Source organism: Callithrix jacchus, chromosome 8 (genome assembly GCF_049354715.1).
Source record: "Callithrix jacchus isolate 240 chromosome 8, calJac240_pri, whole genome shotgun sequence".
Taxonomy (NCBI): domain Eukaryota; kingdom Metazoa; phylum Chordata; class Mammalia; order Primates; family Cebidae; genus Callithrix; species Callithrix jacchus.
This window is the reverse complement of record NC_133509.1, coordinates 33152505-33173299: the sequence shown is the minus strand read 5'-3', so window position 1 is coordinate 33173299 and position 20795 is coordinate 33152505. Positions and strand designations below refer to the sequence as shown.

General features: G+C 43.1%; 1 protein-coding gene across 4 annotated transcripts in view; it reads right to left on the bottom strand.

The window, feature by feature from the left end:
* Positions 1-20795, bottom strand: part of SQOR (sulfide quinone oxidoreductase) — a 56605-nt gene that overhangs the window by 11447 nt on the left and 24363 nt on the right. For all 4 annotated transcript variants that reach the window (XM_035259576.2, XM_054239609.2, XM_035259574.3 and 1 more), the window contains 4 exons: positions 20568-20738; positions 12722-12775; positions 6081-6275; positions 3590-3799 (listed from right to left, as the gene is read on the bottom strand). In XM_035259576.2, coding sequence (XP_035115467.1) covers positions 3590-3799; positions 6081-6275; positions 12722-12775; positions 20568-20738 — 630 coding nt within the window. The remainder of the gene's footprint in view (positions 1-3589; positions 3800-6080; positions 6276-12721; positions 12776-20567; positions 20739-20795) is intronic.

The following is a 20795-nucleotide window of genomic DNA, read 5'->3' as shown; positions in this document are numbered from 1 at the left end:
CTCTGGCTTGAAGAAACAGATTCATTTACAAAGGAAAATAGAATGCTACTACTTGGACAAGTCACTTCATCTCTTTGGTCTTCAATTTGCTTATCCATAAAGAAATGCACTAGCCTAGACGATCTCCAAAGTCTCTCCTAGTTCCAGGACTCTGTGGTGTAAAACAAGGTAAGATTTTTTTTAACTTAGGAGACTTGGATCAGTTCACAAGCTCTCAAATACTCAAAATTGTAAACTTTGGGTTACATTTAATTCTTTTTTTTTTTTTCAGGACGGAATCTCGCTCTGTTGCCAAGGCTGGAGTGCAGTGGCGTGATCTCAACTCCCTGCAACCTCCACCTCCCGGGTTCAAGCAGTTCTCTGCCTCAGCCTCCTGAGTTGCTGTGTTTACAGACGCCCATCACCACGCCTGGCTAACTTTTGTATTTTCAGTAGAGACAGGATTACAACATCTTGGCCAGGCTGGTCTTGAACTCCTGACCTTGTGATCCACCCATCTTGGCTCACTCAGATGGGCTCTCTAGAATGGGCTCCTTTGTAAAGTAAAAATGAGCTCTCACTCCTAGCCCATTTGAGGAGCAGCAATTTAAAAGAGCTAGAGCTGGAGGGACCTTCCAAAGTCACTTACAATTGTGTGACAGCCAGGAAAAAGGAAAACTACAAAAAGAACACACATAAAAACAAAGAGCAGTAATTCAAGAGCCTTTTGTAAAGTGCAAACTAGCTCCAACCATTCCAGCAGATTCTGTGCATAACTACTCAGCGGCTATTCAAAATGATGACCCTGAGCTGGCTCAGATAGATACTCGACGAGGCTGGGACAACCCATGACATCAGAACATAAGGACGTGCTCAAACACATGATGGAGCATGCCACAGGGACAGAAAACCCAGCTGGAACAGGTGCCTACTGACCGAATCCAGAACCATTTGAGCACCAAAATAAGGACAATAATGAATGATACACCATTGTAAAAAATAAAGGAACTCATGAGTTCATACCAATAGTTAATGAACTAAGAGAGAAGCAAAGCAAAGACTCTTGCTGACAGAATGCCAAGAGCTTACTGGTAAGTGTACAGAAATGCTAGTTAGAAAATCATTTTGCAACCACCATAGTAAAGATCACATTAGGCAAGAATCGTCAATGTACGCTAACTCTCAGGGGGAGACTTGAATAAGCAGACTATTTGCATGGTTTTAAAGTGTCTTCCCACAGACTTCTTAGTAGTAGCAAGGGAGAAAACCAATTGTAATTATTCAGTTAGAAAACTGGACCATATCTTGACTGATGATCAAAATTAACATCATCAATGAAGGCAGATGAACATTGTTTACTTGCAAATGTGACACCTTAGAAGGGTGCAATGCTTAAGCAATGTTCCAGTCTGAAAAAACAGAGCCTGGGGCTGGGTGCAATGTCTCTCACCTATAATCCTAGCACTTCAGGAAGCCAAGCAGGCAGATGGGCTTGAGGTCAGGAATTGGAGACCATCCTAGCCAACATGGTGAAACCCCATGGCTACTAAAAATTAAAAAAATTTTTTTAATTAGCCAGGCATGGTGGCACGCACCTGTAGTATCAGCTACTCATGAGACTGAGGCAGGAGAATCACTTGAACCTGAGAAGCAGAGGTTGGAGTGAGCTGAGATTGCGCCACTGCACTCCAGCCTATACAACACAGCAAGACTTTGTCTCAAAAATAAATAAATAGCAGAGCCTGAAACTAATCACAAGAAAACACAGAAAAACCCAAAAGGAGGAACATTCTACTGAAAGAAAAGTGGTGGGGAAAGGGCTGTATTATTTCAAAGTATCGACATCATAGAAGACAAAGAAAAGCTATAGAAATGTCCCAGGTTAAAGGAGGCTAAATAGACATCACAATTAAATGCAATCCCTGACTGCAGACTGAGTCCTGCACTGGAGAGGAAAAAATGCTGTAATGCAGTCAGGTCAATCAACCAGACTGGAATACAAATAGTAGGTTAAAATATTTCTTTCTTTCTTTTTCTTTATATGTATGTATATATATTTATATATATAACAACATGGCATATCTATATACAACATGGCTGGGACAGTTGAAATTATACAATGATGTTCAGCATTTTCCCCTTCCCACATGGACTTTAGATTAAGGATGACAGAATGAGGAAACGGAGCAAGAAATACAAAAATTATATACAATTGCAAGTGACAGCCAAGGAGTTTGGGAACCAGGGAGTCCAGGGATCCTGCTCTCTCCATTCCTTTCTCACCAACTTTTTCCTGTCCAATCTGAAAGACAGCCTGAATACTGAATGGCCAGCCACGAGAAAAGTGATACACACACCTCCCCTCCCCCACATGCACATCAGCAAATCTACCAGTCATTCTCATTGGGCCAAATGTTTGGCATATCAGAATCTGTGATGTGAGAGGGCAAGAGGATTACCGAATCTTGCTCTCTTGAACAGTAGTTCTCACCCTGGCCTTCTCTTTCTTTCTTTCTTTCCCTCCCTCTCTCCTCCTTTCCTTCCTTCCCTCCTTTTTCTTCTTTCCTTCCTTCCTTAAAATATTGCATCTGTGCTAGTTACTGAGTTGATAACTGTACTGTGGTTATGTAAGAGAACACTCCAGGTTAATTAACACTTAAGTATTTGGGGCTAAAGAGACCTGATGCATGATATATGCAAATTTCCTTTGGGAAAATGAGAGAGAAAAAGAGATCAAATAATAAAGCTAAAGCAAATGGGATAAAATTCTGTGAGCGATCTAGGTAAAAGTTATATACAATTTTCTTTGAACTATTTTTATTTTTGCAACTTCTCTAAGTTTGAGATTATTTCTTGGTTTTTGTTTTTGTTTTAAGATGGAATCTCGCTCTGTCACCCAAGCTGGAGTGTAGTGTTGCAATCTCAGCTCACTGCAGCCTCCATCTCCCAGGTTCCAGCAATTCTCCTGCCTCAGCCTCCCAGATAGCTGAGATTATAGGCACATACCACCACATCCAGCTGATTTTTGTATTTTTAGTAGAGACAGGACTTCATCACGTTGGCCAGGCTGGTCTTGAACTCCTGACCTCAAGAGATCTGCCCACCTTGGCCTTCCAAAGTGCTGGGATTACAAGCGTGAGCCACCATGCCCAGCCAATCCCTATTGTTCCTGAACTACCCACAGGGTTACTTTCTGCTCACAAGCAGGGCTGTTTCTCACATGCCACCAGTTGAGACAATCCCCAGATCTTGTATGCAAGGAAGCCCTCCCTTACCTCTACACAATAACCAAAGCTGTGGAATATTTTCTGGCTACTTCAAGTGATTCAATGCCAGGAAAAACTGAGTCAAAGGAATAAGACAAAAATTCACTTGGCACCAGTTGACAATACCTTCTCACCTCCCACTGACGAAGCCTCTTACATCTCTCTTCCCTGCCCATTTTGGCCTACCTTCTCGCCCTATCACTTGCCTAAGATGCTCGTTTAACCCAGCCTTCCCCAGCACACAATGATGGCAGACAGGGTGCTGTGAGCCTCGTTTATCTATGGCGCATTTCAGCATTTCAACAGACAATGCTTCAGGCTGACAGCTCAACCTCACCACTCACTGAAATCACTTGGGTCTCTCCAGGTTTGTCCAGGTTTTCAAATACAGCCTCCTGTTTATCGGCTCGGACTTCAACGAGGTTTTGCTTGTAGTTAACAGTGAGGTTCCGCTCCCGGATGATATCCTGCAGGGCATCTGCATACTTCTTAACCCCGAAAATGGCTCCAAGAGAAGTGTTGAAAATGATATTAGCCTTGGATCGCTTCCCTGTCTGAGAAAAATAAGAAAACCACCAACACCAAAGCATGACTTCAGCTGCCTTCTTTTTAAATCTAGACAAGAATTAAAACCCTCAGCAGAGATCTTGCTAGCTTTTGCCATCACTGTACCCTGGCAGGGCGATGGGTAGACCAATCCACTGCCTCCTCCTTTTGTTCTGCCCATGAGCTACAACTAAGTACCCATGTGAGTTGGGGGCTGAGGTGGGCACTGTTCAACTGAATGCCAGAGGTGAAGGTTAAGTCCAGGTCAAGACAGAATAGAGCAGAATGGAATATTTATTCATATATTCATGTATTCATTCAGTTAATAAACATTTAACAGAGTTCTAGAGTTAGCCAGATACTGTCCTAGGTGCTAAGGGAACAGCAGTGAGCAAAACTGAGTTCCAGCCAGGCGCAGTACCTCACGCCTGTAATCCCAGCACTTTGAGAGGCCGAGGCCAGCAGATCACCTGAGGTCAGGAGTTCAAGACCAGTCTGGCCAACATAGTTCGAGACCAGGCTGTCTCTACTAAAAATACAAAAATTAGCTGGGTGTGGTGGCAGGCACCTGTAATCCCAGCTACTCAGGAGGCTGAGGCAGGAGAATCGCTTGAACTCAGGAGGCAGACTTTGCAGTGAGCCAAGATTGCACCATTGCACTCCAGCCTGGGCAACAGAATGAAATGTCTCAAAAATAAACTAAAAAAACAGAACAAAACAAACAAATAACAAAAAGAAAAACTCTGAGTTTCTACCTTCTTGGTATTGTTCATAGAAACCAGTATTCTCCCAAATGTCTAAGATTTTATTGCACTCGAAAGAGAACCTTCCTCTCAGGCCATCCGAGACTTGAGAGAAAAGAGTTACACAAAGGAAGTTTCCGGGACAGAAGGAAGAGCTGGTTTCTCACACTTTTCTTTGCTTGGCTCCTTTCAAGACTTGCTCACTGGATCTCACCATCTGAAGAAGGTAGGTGGGTAAGTGCCACAAAAGGTTGTGCCAACCCTTTAGGACCCAGTATGAACTTTCTTGGAGTCAGAAATGATTGCTAGAACTGTCTTTAATTCCACACCTCACAGAGTTGTTGCAGTTTACAGAACTCGGGGGAAGGTCTTGCCCAGTCCCATCCTCCATGCACACATCCAACCACTCCCCAGCCTGTTCTTCCCCATCCATCTTCCCACATGTCCCTGTATAGGACTACGGGCTGCCTGAAATCCTGCCACCATCTCAAGCCAAACCACACTTTGGTAAACTAAATGTCACACCCCAGGCAAGAGCAGGGAGGGCAAGAACAGCTTCCCCCACAAGCTCAAACCAGGTGTACTTGAGATACAGACACCTGCTCTTACACAGAGGGCATTTGGAGAATGCTGAGAAAGTCTCCTCCTGCCCAAATATCTCTTTCCATGAAGGGTTAAAGCCCTATGAGAGGCCGGATGTGGTGGCTAATGCCTGTAATCCCAATACTTTGGGAGGCTGAGGTGGGAGGATCACAAGGTCAGGAGTTCAAGACCAGACTGGCCAACATGGTGAAACTCCATCTCTACCAAAAAAAAAAATACAAAAATTAGCTGGGCATAGTGGCTTGCGCCTGTAATCCCAGCTACTTGGGAGGCTGAGGTAGGAGAACTACTTGAACAGGGACGCAGGAGGCGGAGGTTGCAGTGAGCCAAGACCGTGCCACTGCACTCCAGCCTGGGCTACAGAGTGAGGCTCCATCTCAAAAAAAAAAAAGAAAAGCTCTATGTGAACATTTTTTGCTTTTAAAATTGGCATTTTGCCTATTATATTTTTTAAAATGTATACCCAAGGGACAGAAAATATTAATGACCTTCAGCTTGAGTGGAAGTAGTTGATAGCACTATGGATAAAAATGAGCAACCTGTAACTAATTGTCTAATTATATGGAAATATCTAAACAATCTCTAACATGTCTCTCCAGTAGACTTTTTTATATACATTTTTAAAATATGCAAAAAATACTATTTAATATTATGTAATACATCTAAATGTTGCATGTACATTATGACTGTAACCATATTTAAGAATACAGAAAATAAGCTGGAAAGTCGTGTCAAACTGATAACTGCAGCTGTATTAAGGCAATTGGATTATGAGTGATTTCCTCCTCTTTTCTATTTTGTAAATTTCCAATTATGTAATTTTGTACATATGTAATGAAAATTTAGAAATATAAAAGGGATTATGAGAGAGATAAAATGGAATTCCTGCAATCAGTGAATTAGCACTGTCTGCTGCTCATCTGCGTCCCTGGAAAGGACATACCTTCCTGAAGTAGGCTTCTGATAAATACATGATCTTCTGAGGGGCTCCAGCACACTTCACTGGAGTATTTGGGAAGGTAAAGATGGCATTGCCCTCTTTGAAATCCTGCAGAGCTTTCCATGTCTTCTCTACAGTCTTAACTGAGTAATTCGACCCGATTTTGGGATGAGCAAAACCTTCAGGTAGGCCTTTAATCTACAACAAAGCACACAAAAATTCTTTTAAACAAAAGCACAAATGTCTTTAAAGTCCTTGTTCTTTGCCATTTCTACAACCTTTCAAATATTTCAGTACCATCATTACCCTCCAATACCCAAGCGCCTAGCTCAGGCAGGTGGGTGAGGGTTCTAAGACCAGAGGTGTGGCACCTGTAGTCACCCGTCAAACTGCAGAATGCGCTCAGCTCCAAAGAAGCCTCCAAATCCCTAGCCTTGTGAATATAATTTGAATATAACTTTTCCCACCATCAGAGTGAGGACAAGACACCAGCCAGCTTGCTTTTACAAGAACCAGCTGCCTTACTGGAAAGAACAACTGGCAGGACCAAGAGCTATTTATATCATCAAGAATAGCAAACTTAATTCATCCTTCATCAGGCTGTACCAGACCAAACTCTAGGTAAAGGCAGTAAAGCCAGGTACCTAAAAACATGGACTTTAGAATCCCACATACCAGTTTGAGTCCTGGCTCTTCCACTTACTAGCATTGTGACCCTGCATAAATTACCTCATACTTCTAAGTCAGCAGGTCTCCAACTGTGGTCCTCTGACCAGCAGCATAAGCACCATCTAGGAACTTGCTAGAAATGCAGATTATCAGGCCCCACTCTAGACCTACTGATTCAGAAACTCTGGGAGTAGGCCCAGCAATCTGTTTCACAGGCCCTCCAGGTGATTCAGATGCACATTCAGGTTTGAGAATCTTACGTTCACCATCTGTGAAATAGGGATAAGGTATCTCCTTCATAGGGTTATGGGCAGAAGTTAATGAGGCCATGCATGGAAAGGACACATGTACATGGCAAGTATCCCGTAAATGTCAGCTTATTACTGCCAATAAGATCAACTGGAGGGGTCAGGTGTGGTAGCTCACACCTATAATCCCAGCACTTTGGGAGGTTGAGGCAGGCAGATCACAATGTCAAGAGATCAAGACCATACTGGCCAACACAGTGAAACCCGTCTCTATTAAAAATACAAAAATCAACTGGGCATTAATTTTTGTATTTTTAATAGAGTAGTACAAAATTTAAAGTAGTACAAAAATTAACTACTACTACATGGGAGTATAGCAGTAGTCCCAGCTACTCGGGAAGCTGAGGCAGAAGAATTGCTTGAACCTGGGAGGTGGAGGTTGTAGGGAGCTGAGATCGCACCACTGCACTCCCGCCTGGGTGACAGAGTAAGATGCCATCTCAAAAAAAGAAAAAAATCAACTGGATAGCTATTATAAATGTTAGAAGGCTCATGGAGTGCAATGAAGATGACACCGACTGAGTTAAAGAGACTTAAGCCCTAGTTTCTAGCAACAGCAGGTTCAACTTCAGTAATCAAGAAACAATCATCAAGATGGGCTAGTCCTTCAGAGCCTCCCTAGGTCATTCTCTGGGCCACCTCCAAAGTCACTCCAGATACCTATTTCTGAAGTCTCAAGAAACAGAGTCCTCTCATTTCCTCAGTGGCCTGGGTTCATTACTTATCCACACTCATTGTTTAAAGCAACTATTCCTTTGCTACTGTTCACCCAATACAGTTAGATAGTAGTAACATTGGCAGCCTCAATAATAATAACTATCATTGTTAATATTAAATAACCTTACATTTAAATGTTTTCAAAGTTTCACATCAATGCTCACATTGGATATTCACCATGTTCCTCTGAGGGAAGCAAGGGAATATTATTAGCCCATAGAATAGATGGAGCCCTGCCCAGAATTTTAAAGAACCAGACGCCAAGGCCTCCACCCACCTGCCTGGGGGTCTTCTCACAGGACCACCATATCTTCTAGTTCCCATAGTAAATCTCACTGTCCCAGGGATAAACAAGCAGTTGAAGTCTTATCACCTTTATTATTTTTCTCTAGTTTTAAGAAGCTGTCGTTTATTGAAAAGGTGTCATAAAGTGGTAACCAAGCTTTTTTTCAGGAAAACCTGTGTAAAGGGTGTTTTCGACTCCTCATTCAGTCAAAGTTGCTTCCCTGGGAATGCTGAAGCAGAGAGAGGTAAGGAAGAGGGGAGCGAGGGGAAGGCAGAGTCAGGGAAAGAGATGAGTGAGGTGTGACTTTCCCTTTGGCTTCCAGCAATAGGCTGAGAACTAGGGAGCTGTGGACTATCCTTTCACACAGAGTAGACCAGCAGGCAGGACGGCCTGCTGCAGAGACCCTGTGAAGCTGGCCTGAGAAAGAGGCTGAGAGAGATGGACAAAAAGAGGTTGCCTGAGTCCAAGATAACCCAAAGTGGAGATCCAGCCCTATCAGAGGCCCACCTGCATTCCTGCCCTAGTGTCTCAGAAACATCTCAGTATTTTCTTTTTTTTTTTTTTTTTAGAGGGAAAAAGAGAAAAAGAAGGGGAAAAAAAGAAAAAGAGGGAAAAAGGAATATTACTTCATTCCTAAAATAGGTTTCAATAATGGCCAATCAATATTTTGAGTGTTTAAAGTGGTTAATGCATATTTTATGTGTTTAAAATGGAGAACTCTATTGTGTTTATTTGTTCTGGCTCTGAGTTCAAGTCCTGGATATTGTTATCAATTTTTTGTCTCGTTGAATCTAAATCTCATTATGTGTCTTATGTATCTGGGTGTTAAGATCTCTTATTGTTACATTAATCCTTTTACCCTTGCATCCTTGTAGCTTTGAAATCTATTTTATTAAGTGTGAGAATTGCAACTCCTGCTTTTCATTTATTTATTTTTGCTCTCCATTTGGTTGGTGAGTTTTTTTCCATCCCCTTGTTTTGAGTCTTTGTATATCTTTAGATATATCGTTAGATTTTGTGGATAATGTATATTTTGTGTGTTTAAAATGGAGAGCTCTATTGAGTTTATTTGTTCTGGATCTTAGTTCCAGTCCCGGATATCGTTATCAATTTTCTGTCTCGTTGAATCTAAATCTCATTATGGGTCTTATGTATCTGAGTGTTAAGATCTCTTATTATTACATTAATCCTTTTACCCTTGTATCCTTGTAGCTTTGAAATCTATTTTGTCAAATGTGAAAATTGCAACTCCTGCTCTTTATTTATTTATTTTTGCTCTCCATTTGGTTGGTACATTTTTTTTTTTCCAACCCTTTATTTTGAGTCTATGTATATCTTTGGATATACCGTTAGATTTTGTCTGTATCTTTTGATTGGGAGATTTGGTCGATTTAAATTTAGGGTTGCTGCCATTTGATATTAACTGGCTATTTTGTCCTTTCGTTGATAAAAATTCTTCTTTATGTTAATGCTCTTTACTTTTTGGTGTATTTTTAGAAAGGGTCATACTGGTTGTTCCTTTCTGTGTATAATGCTTCTTTTAGAAGTTCTTGTAAAGCAGGCCTGGTGGTAACAGAGATTTTTCTCTGAGTACTTGCTTGTTTCTAAAAGATTTTATTTTTCCTTCAAATGTAAAGCTTAAATTGGCAGGATATGAATTCTGGGCTGAAAGGTCTGTTGATTAAGTATATTGAATATTGGCCCCCACTCTCTTCTAGCTTGTAGGGTTTCCGTTGAGAGATCTGTTGTAAGCCTAATACGCTTACCTTTATGGGTAACTTGATCTTTCTCTCTGGCTGCCCTTAATATTTTCTCCTTCATTTCGATCTTGGTGAATCTAACGATTATGTGCCTTGGGGCTGGTCTTCTTGAGGAATATCTTTGTGGTGTTCTCTGTATTGCCTGGGGTTGAATAGTGTCCTGCTTTGCTAAATTAGGAAAATTTTCCTGGATAATGTCCTGGAGAGTATTTTCCAGCTTGAATTCATTCTCTCTGTCACATTCAGGTACACCAATCAAGCGTATATTAGGTCTTTTCACATAGTCCCATATTGCTTGGAGACTTTGCTCATTCCTTTTTATCCTTTTTTCTCTATTCTTGTCTTGTCGTTTTGTTTCATTAAGTTGGTCTTCGACCTCTGATACCCTTTCTTCTGCTTGATCCATTCGGCTGTTTAAGCTTGTACATATTTCACTAAGTTCTCGTGTTGTATTTTTCAACTCCATAAGTTCATTTGTATTCCTCTCTATATTGTCTATTCTTTTCAACATTTCATCGAACCTTTTTTCCAAGTTCTTAGTTTCTTTACATTGGGTTAGAAGAAGTTCCTTTAACTCCCAGAAGTTTCTTATCATCCACCTTTTAAAGCCTACTTCAGATAATGGAACACAGTCCTTTTCCATCAGGGCTTGTTCCGTTACTGATGAGTCCTTTTCCATCAGGGCTTGTTCGGTTGCTGATGAGTCCTTTTCCATCAGGGCTTGTTCCGTTGCTGATGGGTTCTGATTTCGAGTATACTCGGCCTTCTTAGGCTGTTTTTTTCCCTTCATTGTAGATGAACCGTCTTTCTAATTAGGTTTCTGAGTCGACGTCCAACTTATTGATTCCCAGTGCTGGGATCCGAGCAACCCACTGTAGCAGCCTAAATAGCAGCGATAAGACTGATGGTGCTCTTCTGCCCGGGAATCTCTGGTCTGGCTTCCCTCTTGAGTCCGCAACAAGCGGCTCTGACTTCCCGGAGCTCCAAACTCCGGTCAGTAGGGGAAGCAGTCCCGTTGGCTCTGCATGAAGAGCTGCTGCGCCGAGACGCCGGCAAAACCGCTGCGGCAGCCACAAGAGTCACGCTGGCGACCCGTGGGGCTCCTCCACTGGGAATCGGCTAATCGGTGACTGACGAAAATTTGTCTAAAGATGTGGCGTCGTCTCATTCTCTGAGCTTTCACTGGGAGCTACCGTCCTGAGCTGTTAGTGGTCGGCCAGCTTGGATAGATCTCAACATCTCAGTATTTTCAAAAGATGATCTCCATTTTTTATTTACACCAACCTGAGTAGTTTCCTTGAATTTCAATCAAAGAGTCCCAAGTAGCACAGTGACCATAGTTAAGTTATTACATCCCCTTAGCCTCAGCTTCCTCATCTATTAAGTGGAGATAAAAATGCCTTTCTCACAAGTAGTTGTAAAGAATCAATTTTTGACTCCTGGCTGGGCGCAGTAGCTCATGCCTGTAATCCCAGCATTTTGGGAGGTTGAGGCAGGTGGATCACTTGAGGCCAGGAGTTTGAGAACAGACTGGCCAACACAGTGAAACCCCATCTCAACTAAAAAAAAGAAATACAAAAATTAGCCAGGTGTGGTGCCAGGCACCTGTAATCCCAGCTACTCTGGAGGCTGAGGCAGGAGAATTGCTTGAACCTGGGAAATGGAAGTTACGATGAGCCAAGATCACGCCACTGCACTCCAACCTGGGTGACAGAGCAAGACTCCATCTCAAAATAAAAAAGAATCAATATGTGATTCTAGTGTGGTTCCTGGTATATAATAGAAATTCCTTAATAATAGCTACTTTTAAATATCACTGTGACTTGGTTTGCTACAAGAGGCTGCTATGGACTCTGGGCACTGGCCTCTGCAGTCCTTCTTACATGACACTGGGGCTGTGGGAAGACAGCACCATAGAGATGCATTGCCTTCACTAGGTCAACACTGTGGGGGCTTTTCTGGAAGGTATGGACCTCTCAAAAGCAGTTGTAATAGGCATCTTTCTCCATATCTTCTACTTTGTCGCTTGCCTGTCGTTCTAACAGACTCATGGCCCACGGCACCATGACTCAAAATCATCTTACAACATTCACAACAACTTGTTGCTTCTCTGAACTTTCCTACAACACATCCCAAGACATTTTCACTACCCTCCCTCGGACATGTCACAACTCACGTTTATTTACACAGAAACACACTTCAAAGATGCTTACTGGGCCAACTCTGACCTTCCTGAAGCTCTTGACCCGGTTAGCACCGATGTTTCTGTATTCCAACTATTTACCTGTAGTCCCCAACAGCTTCTGGAAATGATAATATTTACTGATTTACTCCACTATGTTTTAGAAAAATAAACTTGAATCTCACACAGTCAGATCACATCTGGCTCCCTGGCTTACTGAAAAGGGAGATCTGAGGAACTTCTGGCATTTCTACTGCATCGGTGACTTCATACTGAAAACCCAGCATCTACACCACAAAACGCAGAAGTCCCTCCAGGAACTGATGAACTAACGGCTGGGGTTCCGCCCCTTAAAGTCTGCTTTAAAATGTACGATCTAAATCCTACTCCAAAGGAAAATTTAATCTTCAATACAGCCAACTCAGTGCCACATAGAAAGGCAGCTTTCTTGCAAATGTGGAAAGAAAACTGCTGTCTTGCAAGAATTATCATGAAGCATGAGCACACTGAACTCTGATTAAAGCTTAAAGCTACAATGTGTTATTATTATTATTGACAGACTCTTAGAGAAGACTTCCTTAAAACTATAAAAGGACTGCCAAGAAATCAAACCATATTTTCTTAGAACCCCTTTCTTGTCAAATGAACATAATAAACCAGCTAACCACAGCATCTGCTCAGCATAGATAAGCCAGCATAACACAGAAAGTTCCACACGGTACCTTCTCGTAGTCCAGCTGGATTCCGAGAGCAATAATGAGATAGCGGTAGGAGATCTGCAACACAAATAGACATCATTTTAGACAGGACCCAAGAAATGGCAGCTCCAGGACTGACTTGGACCCCAGATGCGGTTCCATGTGGTCTGAGGGAGGCAGGGAAACATTATTAGCCCATAGAACAGATGAGAAAGCTGAAGCAGAGCAAGGTTGGGAGTCCCACTCAGGTTCCCATTTTTTAATCTAAATGTCTTGGGGCCAGGGTAGGTGGGCAGACAGGAAGGGAGGGGTCCACTCACCATCACACCTTCTGTTGTCTATGCCTCACATCTCACTGCTTCACAAATATTTTATAACCTGCCTAGCCCCAGAAAGCTTGAGACAGCTATATGTTTACACAGTGAGAGGCCACAATTATTTGTACGGTCCTTGTATTAACACTTTTTCACATTGAGAGGTAAGAGAATGGCTTCCTAATCTTAAAAGACAATCAACTGTCTAAAATCAATGGGGTAGGCCAGGCACAGTAGCTCACACCTGTAATCCCAGCATCATGGGAGGCCAAGGCAGGTGGATCACTTGAGCTCAGGAGTTGGAGTCCAGATGGGAAACATGGCAAAACCCTGTCTCTACAAAAAATACAAAAATTACCCAGGTGTGGTGGCGTGCACCTGTAGTCTCCAAAGGGCTGAGGTGGGAGAATTGCTTGAGCCTGGGAGGTGGAGGTTGCAGAGATCACACCACTGCACTCCAGCCTCAGTGACAGAGTGAGACCCTGTCTCAAAATATACATGTATTTGAATACATACATATGTGAATCCCAAGCAAGTCTGGCTTGTCATGTGGATTGGACCAATATCATAATTGGGAAATTGCTCTTTTGAAGGTCATTGAAAGGCTATGATCTAGTGCACCTGACCTTATTTAATGACCTGTGTGGGATGAAAAAAAGTCTCTACTTCAAATATGGGTATTGTACCCATAAATAGCAGGATGGAAATGTGGGTTTAGGACAAAGGGGAAGACAAACTTAGGCCAAAAAATGTAAGCAAAGTGGTTGTAAGTTACAAGAACTTGCCTAGAAGACCGGAGCTGAAGATTAATTGCCGTGAGGCTCAGGAGCCCAGGAAGAAGAAACAGGTTGTGATTACCATGATCCTGTACTAAATGATCAAGCAGAGCAGGCAACCTGAGCAAATCACAGTTGGAGAGAGGACTCCAAGACCTAAGAGCGCTTGACTCCGGCTGAGGAGCCAAGGGAAGCAAGGTGCAGAAGAGGTCCTGCCCTGGCACCCGGGAGCTTCAGCCCCAAAGGCACGTCAGCAGCAGGCTTTCCAGTGATGACACCATCACCCTCACCACTGGCCCCTCCCAGAAGCTCCCCCACACAGTGTGCACAAGGCTTCCTAGCACTGTTCTCCCCACCACTCTGATCACTACTAGAGGATAACAGTTCTGTCTTATTCCTTATATTCCTCACAAAATCTAAGTGAGGAACTCTAATGTGTGCTGGGCAAATGGATAGATGAATGATTCCAGTTGCTTGTGAAAAATACAACTTCTCTAAGTGGATAGATAATACAAGCTTATTCATCTGTCTAAAACTGAAGCAGACCAAGGTGGGAGTCCTGCTCATTTTTGCCTGTCCATAGAAAGATGATGTCCTGAAATTCCATCTTCTGCAGGTAAGTGCACCAGGTCCGTTAAATGGCTGGCCAACCCGTGTCGAGTGACCCAGGCACATTAGGTAAGAGCTAGCGTGGGGCCTGGTGGTGATGACATGCAGCTGAAACATATGACCACTGTCGACAACGGGAGCTTCTGGTTTGTGCAGGCCACCACCAAGCACAGTACAACATAATATTGATTGTGCTCTATTTTATTAGAGCGTAATATTCATTATGTCTAAGGACTAAAAACGTGCAAGCTTAAGACTATGGGGGAAAACTTGTTAAGAGAGAATAAACCCTCAATAGCAAGAGAACAAGAAGAAAACCTCGAGCTTTTTGAATGAGTTCAAGTTTTCAGGTCGATGACCTAAACCCTCAGAAACGGCAAAAGCCTATAGACAAGACTTGAGCAGTTACAGACAACAGTGTAGACCCCGCCAAAAAGCTGAACACGTGCAAGTGTTCTCACAGTACACAGGGGTCAGAAAGAGAAATTCTGACGCTGACCCGTTAGTAAATAGGCTATTAATCCCTTGCGAAAGTCTAGGCTCAACTATTAAATAGACATTTCATAGTAATTTTTTAAAAGATTATCCAGGCATGGTAGTGTGTGTGTGCCTGTAATCCCAGCTACTCAGGAGGCTGAGACAGATAGTTTGAGCCCAAGAGTTCAAGGCTGCAGTGAGCTGTGATCTCGACACTGCACTCCAGCCTGGGCAAGGCTCTCTGAAGAGAGGAGGGGAGAGGATGGGGCAGGGAGGGGAGGGGAGGGGAGGGGAGGAGGATGAGAGGGAGAAAAGGGGGGAAGGGAAAGAGGAAAGGGGGGAAGGGAGGGAGGAAAGGGGGGAAGGGAGGGAAGGAGGAAGGAAGAGAAAGAGAGAGAAACTGATAAAGGAAGAAAGAAAGAGAGGAAGGAAGGAAGAAAGGGAGGGAGGGAGGGAGGGAAGGGACACCAAAATAGGTTCAAAACAGATGATAAGCCTGCTGCTTTCAATCAGCAATCAACAATCAAGAACTGCTGGCATATAGTAGATACTCAATAAATATATCATTTCCTTTTTATGTATTCTTTTTAAAATAACAGCAACACTTATTGATTATTTGCTCTGTGCTAGGTACTGTTTTAAGTGCTTCATATTTCACTCATTTAACACTCACAACAACTTGATAAGGTAGCCAGGTACTACTATTATTATTCTTATTTTCCAAATGAAGAAACAGACACAATTTGCTCACAAATATTTACTGAGCACCTTCTATGTGCCAGATATTGTGCTAGGACCTGGGCATAAAACAATGAAGAAGAAGGATACACTATCTGCTTCTCAGGAACTCCATCTAGTAAGTGAGACAGGCATTACAAGATAATCACACAAATTATTGCTAAATCACCGAGTGCTGTGATGGCATGTCAAGGAGGAACCTGACCTAGTCTGGGAAGTCAAGGAAGGCTTGCCTGAAGGAGTCATATCAAAGCTAAAGATGAATAGGAGCTAGCAAGAGGTAGAGGTGGGAGCAGCATGTGCAAATGTCCTGGGGTTAGAAAAAGGCTGAGGCATTTGAGGAAATAACAGGCCAGTATGGCATGAGCAGGAACAAGGGGAGAATAGAACCAGGTTTAGTCTGGAGAAGGAGCCAGGGCAGGTCTACACAGAGCCTTGAGACGTGTTTCAGACAAACACACCCCTGGATCAGGGAAGAGTCAGAGACACACTTAGTCTAGGTTTCAGCAATGCCTTCAGCTCAGTCTTTCATCTAGTGAATAAGGTGGGAAAGTGTAAACTAAGAATGGAATGGACCAGACACAGTGGCTCACGACTATAACCCCAACACTTTGGGAGGCCAAGGTGGGTGAATCACCTAAGGTCAGGAGTTCGAGACCAGCCTAACCAACATGGCAAAACCCTATCTCTACTAAAAACACGAAAATTAGCTGGGTGTTGTGGTACAGACCTATAATCCCAGCTACTGGAGAGGCTGAAGCAGGAGAATCACTTGAACCCGGGAAGCAGAGGTTGCAGTGAGCCAAGATCGCACCACTGCACTCCAGCCTGGGCGACAGAGTGAAATTCCATCTCAAAAAAAAAAAGAATGAAATGATTTGGTCAATTGAATAATATTTGCTAAAGATTAATTTTGTGCAATCTAAAAAAGCTCTCTAGGGACATGTTACAGAATTAAAACCTTGAACTTATATGGAACCATCTGTGAATAAGAGATAGGAAAATTTGCAAATGGAGTGACAATCATAAATATGAAAGACCCAGAAAGGTTGGGAAGATGAACTAAAATCAGCGAGATGATTTCTCACATGAGATGTTACACGTTGATTTCCGATATCTGCCTATGAAGTAGTTTTGCTTCATAAAATCTTGTAAGAAAGTCCTGCTACATTGCACCAACTTCTTCTCTAGCCCTAAAACAAGGGACTACATCTTTCCTAAGTGTCCAGCCTTAAGAGTAATAGGTAGGACGCAGCAGTGAGAACGCCTGCTAGTGCCTGCCATTCCCAAGAGATGAGTAAAGTATACAGTCCTTGAGATGAGCATGAACCCAACCACAGAGGACTCTCAAGCTCTTCCTGTAGCTTGAAAGTATCCAACAATCAGACAGTCCCTGCTGTACCAAAGAGATGGTGTGTGTGATACAAGAGAGGTCTCCTGACCTGTGTGCAGGACACTGGCAATGTAAAAGAGCCACCAAGCTCAACCTTATGAACAGAGAACAATCTTGAGTGTAGTTCAGTCCAGTCTCCTGGAGACATTGAGCAAAATAAGAAAGTTCTGAACCATTAACAGGGCAAAAGCCGTATGTAATTTTTTAATTTTTAATTAATATAAATATATATGCAGATACGCATTTGCTTATATATATTCATTTCTGCCTTTAGGTAAAATCAATTACAACTGCACTTTTTCAGGATGGGGGAAGCCTGACTTGATCATGGGTCATGTGAAAAGGGACCAGAGATGTGCACTGACCTCAAGCCCAGTGTGAATCGGCACCATGGTAACTGTCACTAAAAAGGCAAATGCTAACTTAGGCAGCATGCGATATGGGAGAGAATGGCTCCACTCTATTCTGGGCTGTTCTATAAAGTTCCTTCTCTTCCAGATACCTCTTTCATGCAGCACTTACAAGCCAGATGGTGTCCAAAGCAGAATAAAGAGGGTGCTGGAAGGACCAGAAACCATGAAATGTGAGGAAGAATTGAGGGAGATGAGGATCGGGGGACACATCTACCTAAAGAGAAAATGTGTATAAAACAGAAGAGCCACCTTCAAATAGCTGAAGGGTTTCTCCACAGAAAACAGAGAAGACATTCTTCTCTCATACACAGGACAAAACAAAGAATAAAAGTATTAAGAAAGTATTAAGTATATTAAAAAGAACAACATCCTGAGTGTCCAAGACAGAATACAAAAAAAGTTACAGGAAGGTGGATTCTGGCTCAGTAAAGACAGAACTTTCACATAACCCACCTGTCTAAAACTATGAAGACCTAACTTATCAGAGAACTCCTTGGTCATGGACTATGTAAATACCAACCTATTGTTGGTATTTAGTCCCCCACCTCCATGTGCCCCAATACCAATTAGCTCCAAATCAGCTCTGTTTTTTTCCATGAATAACCATCCTATTCTAACATACTATGTAATTTACTTACTAGGTCTATTGTTGATTGTATGTTCTCCCTGAGTAAAATATAATATCCAGTTCAATAAGGAATTTTGTCTGTTTTTGTTCATTCATGTATTCTTAATGCCTAAAACTGCACCTAGCTTATAGTAGATGCTTAATAAATATTTGTGGAATGAATGAATGAATGAATGGAGGCCAGAAAGCCAAGGATCATAAATGCTATACAGCAGGTACTCTTTTTTTTTTTTTTTTTTTTTTTGAGACAGAGTCTTGCTCTGTCACCCAAGATGGAGTGCAGTGACACAGTCACAGCTCACTGCAGCCTTGAACTCCTGGACTCAAGTGATCCTCCCACCTCAGCCTCCCAAGTAGCTAGAACCACAGGCACACACCACCACACCTAGCTAATTTTTTTAATGTTTTTGTAGAGACAAGTTCTCGCTATGTTGCTCAGGCTGGCCTCGACCTCCTGGGTCCAAGTGATCTGCCTACCTCAGCCTCCCAAGGTGTTGGGATTACAGGTGGGAACCACCACACTCAGCTAAAGCAGGTACTCTTGATCAGGGTCCAGGGAAAAGCTACAGAAAATCTCTGGACTCCCTAAAAGCAAATACAAAATCTGGTACATATGTGCATTTTTCTAGAGAGGGCTTTCATCTGGTATCCAGAAAGATCTGTGATCCAAAAAAAAGCTTAAGAATGCCTCAGCAGGCCAGGCGTGATGACTCACTCCTATAATCCTAACATTTTGGGAGACTGAGGCAGGGGGATCACTTGACATCAGGAGTTCAAGCCAGCCGGGCCAACATGGTAAAAACTCATCTCTACCAAAAAATACAAAAATTATCCAGGCATGGCTACGTGCACCTGTAGTCCCAGCCACTGGAAAGGCAGAAGTGGGAGAATAGCTTGAACTTAGCAGGTGGAGGTTGCAGTGAGACGAGATTGAGCCACTGCACTTCAGTCTGGGTGACAAAGTGAGACTCTGTCTCAAAAAAAGAGAATGCCTCAGCAGATGAATCTCCATCGGAGGGAAGGTTCGAACTTGAAAACGTTTTAGATCCTCACCAACTCTGATTTTACAATTCCGTGAAAATGCCAGAGTCACCAATTGAAGGGAGAAGGCACAGAGGATTAAGACCAATAACACCCTGGGAGCCCAAAAACCACAGGAGCCTGGAACAGGTCAGAACACCATCGCTGCCCTGCCTGCCCCTGTCCTGGGCTCAGCAGCAGGTAAGGGAAAGGAAGTTGCAGATGGCTTTTGAGCAGCTCTTCCACTATCCTGCTCCTATCACCTCATTCAAACGTGGGGCAGCAGCTGCTGAAAAACTTTGACCCCTGAGAGGTGAGGGTGGGAGACTTCTTAAAGGTGCTGAGCAGTTGTGAGCCTCAAGCTTTGGAAACAATTCTCCCTAACGCTGGCATGAACCTCAGAGTCCCAGGATTTCCCTACAGCTCTGGCAGAGCGCCCCCTAGGGTGGATGGATAGATATTTTTCCAGCATCCTATTGCTCTGGGAGGCTAGGTGTCAAGAGAAAATCCGGTTGCTTCAAAAAAATAGAAAGAGGAAAGTGCTTGCTATTGTAACATGTGGCAACATATGAACAATAAACATTCAGGTGAAAGATACTACACTAAGCAATAGGGTGTACAGTGGGTGTTTAACAAATACTCATCTTAGTTATTTATTAACTCAACATCACTCAGTCCTTCCATCTATCCTCCACTTACCACATACCCTGCCATCTTGTGCAGTATCCAACACACATACGTACATGCATACACATGCATAGATACACTGCTCTTTCAACACAAGGCTATCCAGTTTAAGATGCTTGCATACTGGGCCAGGTGTGGTGGCTCACGCCTGTAATCCCAGCACTTTGGGAGGCCAAGGTTGGCAGATCACAAGGTCAGGAGTTCAAGACCAGCCTGGCTAACATAGTGAAACCCTATTTCTTTTTTTTTTTTTTTTTGAGACGGAGTTTCACTCTTGTTACCCAGGCTGGAGTGCAATGGCGCAATCTCGGCTCACTGCAACCTCCGCCTCCTGGGTTCAGGCAATTCTCCTGCCTCAGCCTCCCGAGCAGCTGGGATTACAGGCACACACCACCATGCCCAACTAATTTTTTGCATTTTTAGTAGAGACGGGGTTTCACCAAGTTGACCAGGATGGTCTCTATCTCTTGACCTCATGATCCACCCGCCTCGGCCTCCCAAAGTGCTGGGATTACAGGCTTGAGCCACCACGCCCGGCCGTGAAACCCGATTTCTACTAAAAATATAAAAATTAGCCGGGTGTGGTGGCATGCACCTGTAATCCCAGATACTTGGGAGGCTGAGACAGGAGAATCACTAGAACCCGGGAGGTGGAGGTTGCAGTGAACCAAGATCACGCCACTGCACTCCAGCCTGGGTGACAGAGTGAGACTCCATCTCAAAAAAAAAAACACACTAAGAAAAAAAAAAAAAGATGGTTGCATATTAATACAAGCCCTCAGATTAACAAAAAATCCCAAGGCCCCAGTAGTTACCTCCTTGCCGTTGTCTGTGTGAATGCAGTTCTTGTCTGGGTTCAACTCAACCACTCTAGCTTTGATCCACTCTACACCGGATGGAATCACACTCGCTGTGGGGCGGCCAGAGGAGGACAGTTGTTTGGCACCAGCACCCACCAGTGTCCAGATTGGCTGGTAGAAATGTCTCTAAAAAACAAAGTATTTGAAGATTTATTGCAATCTGATGCTGATCAGAAAGGGTCA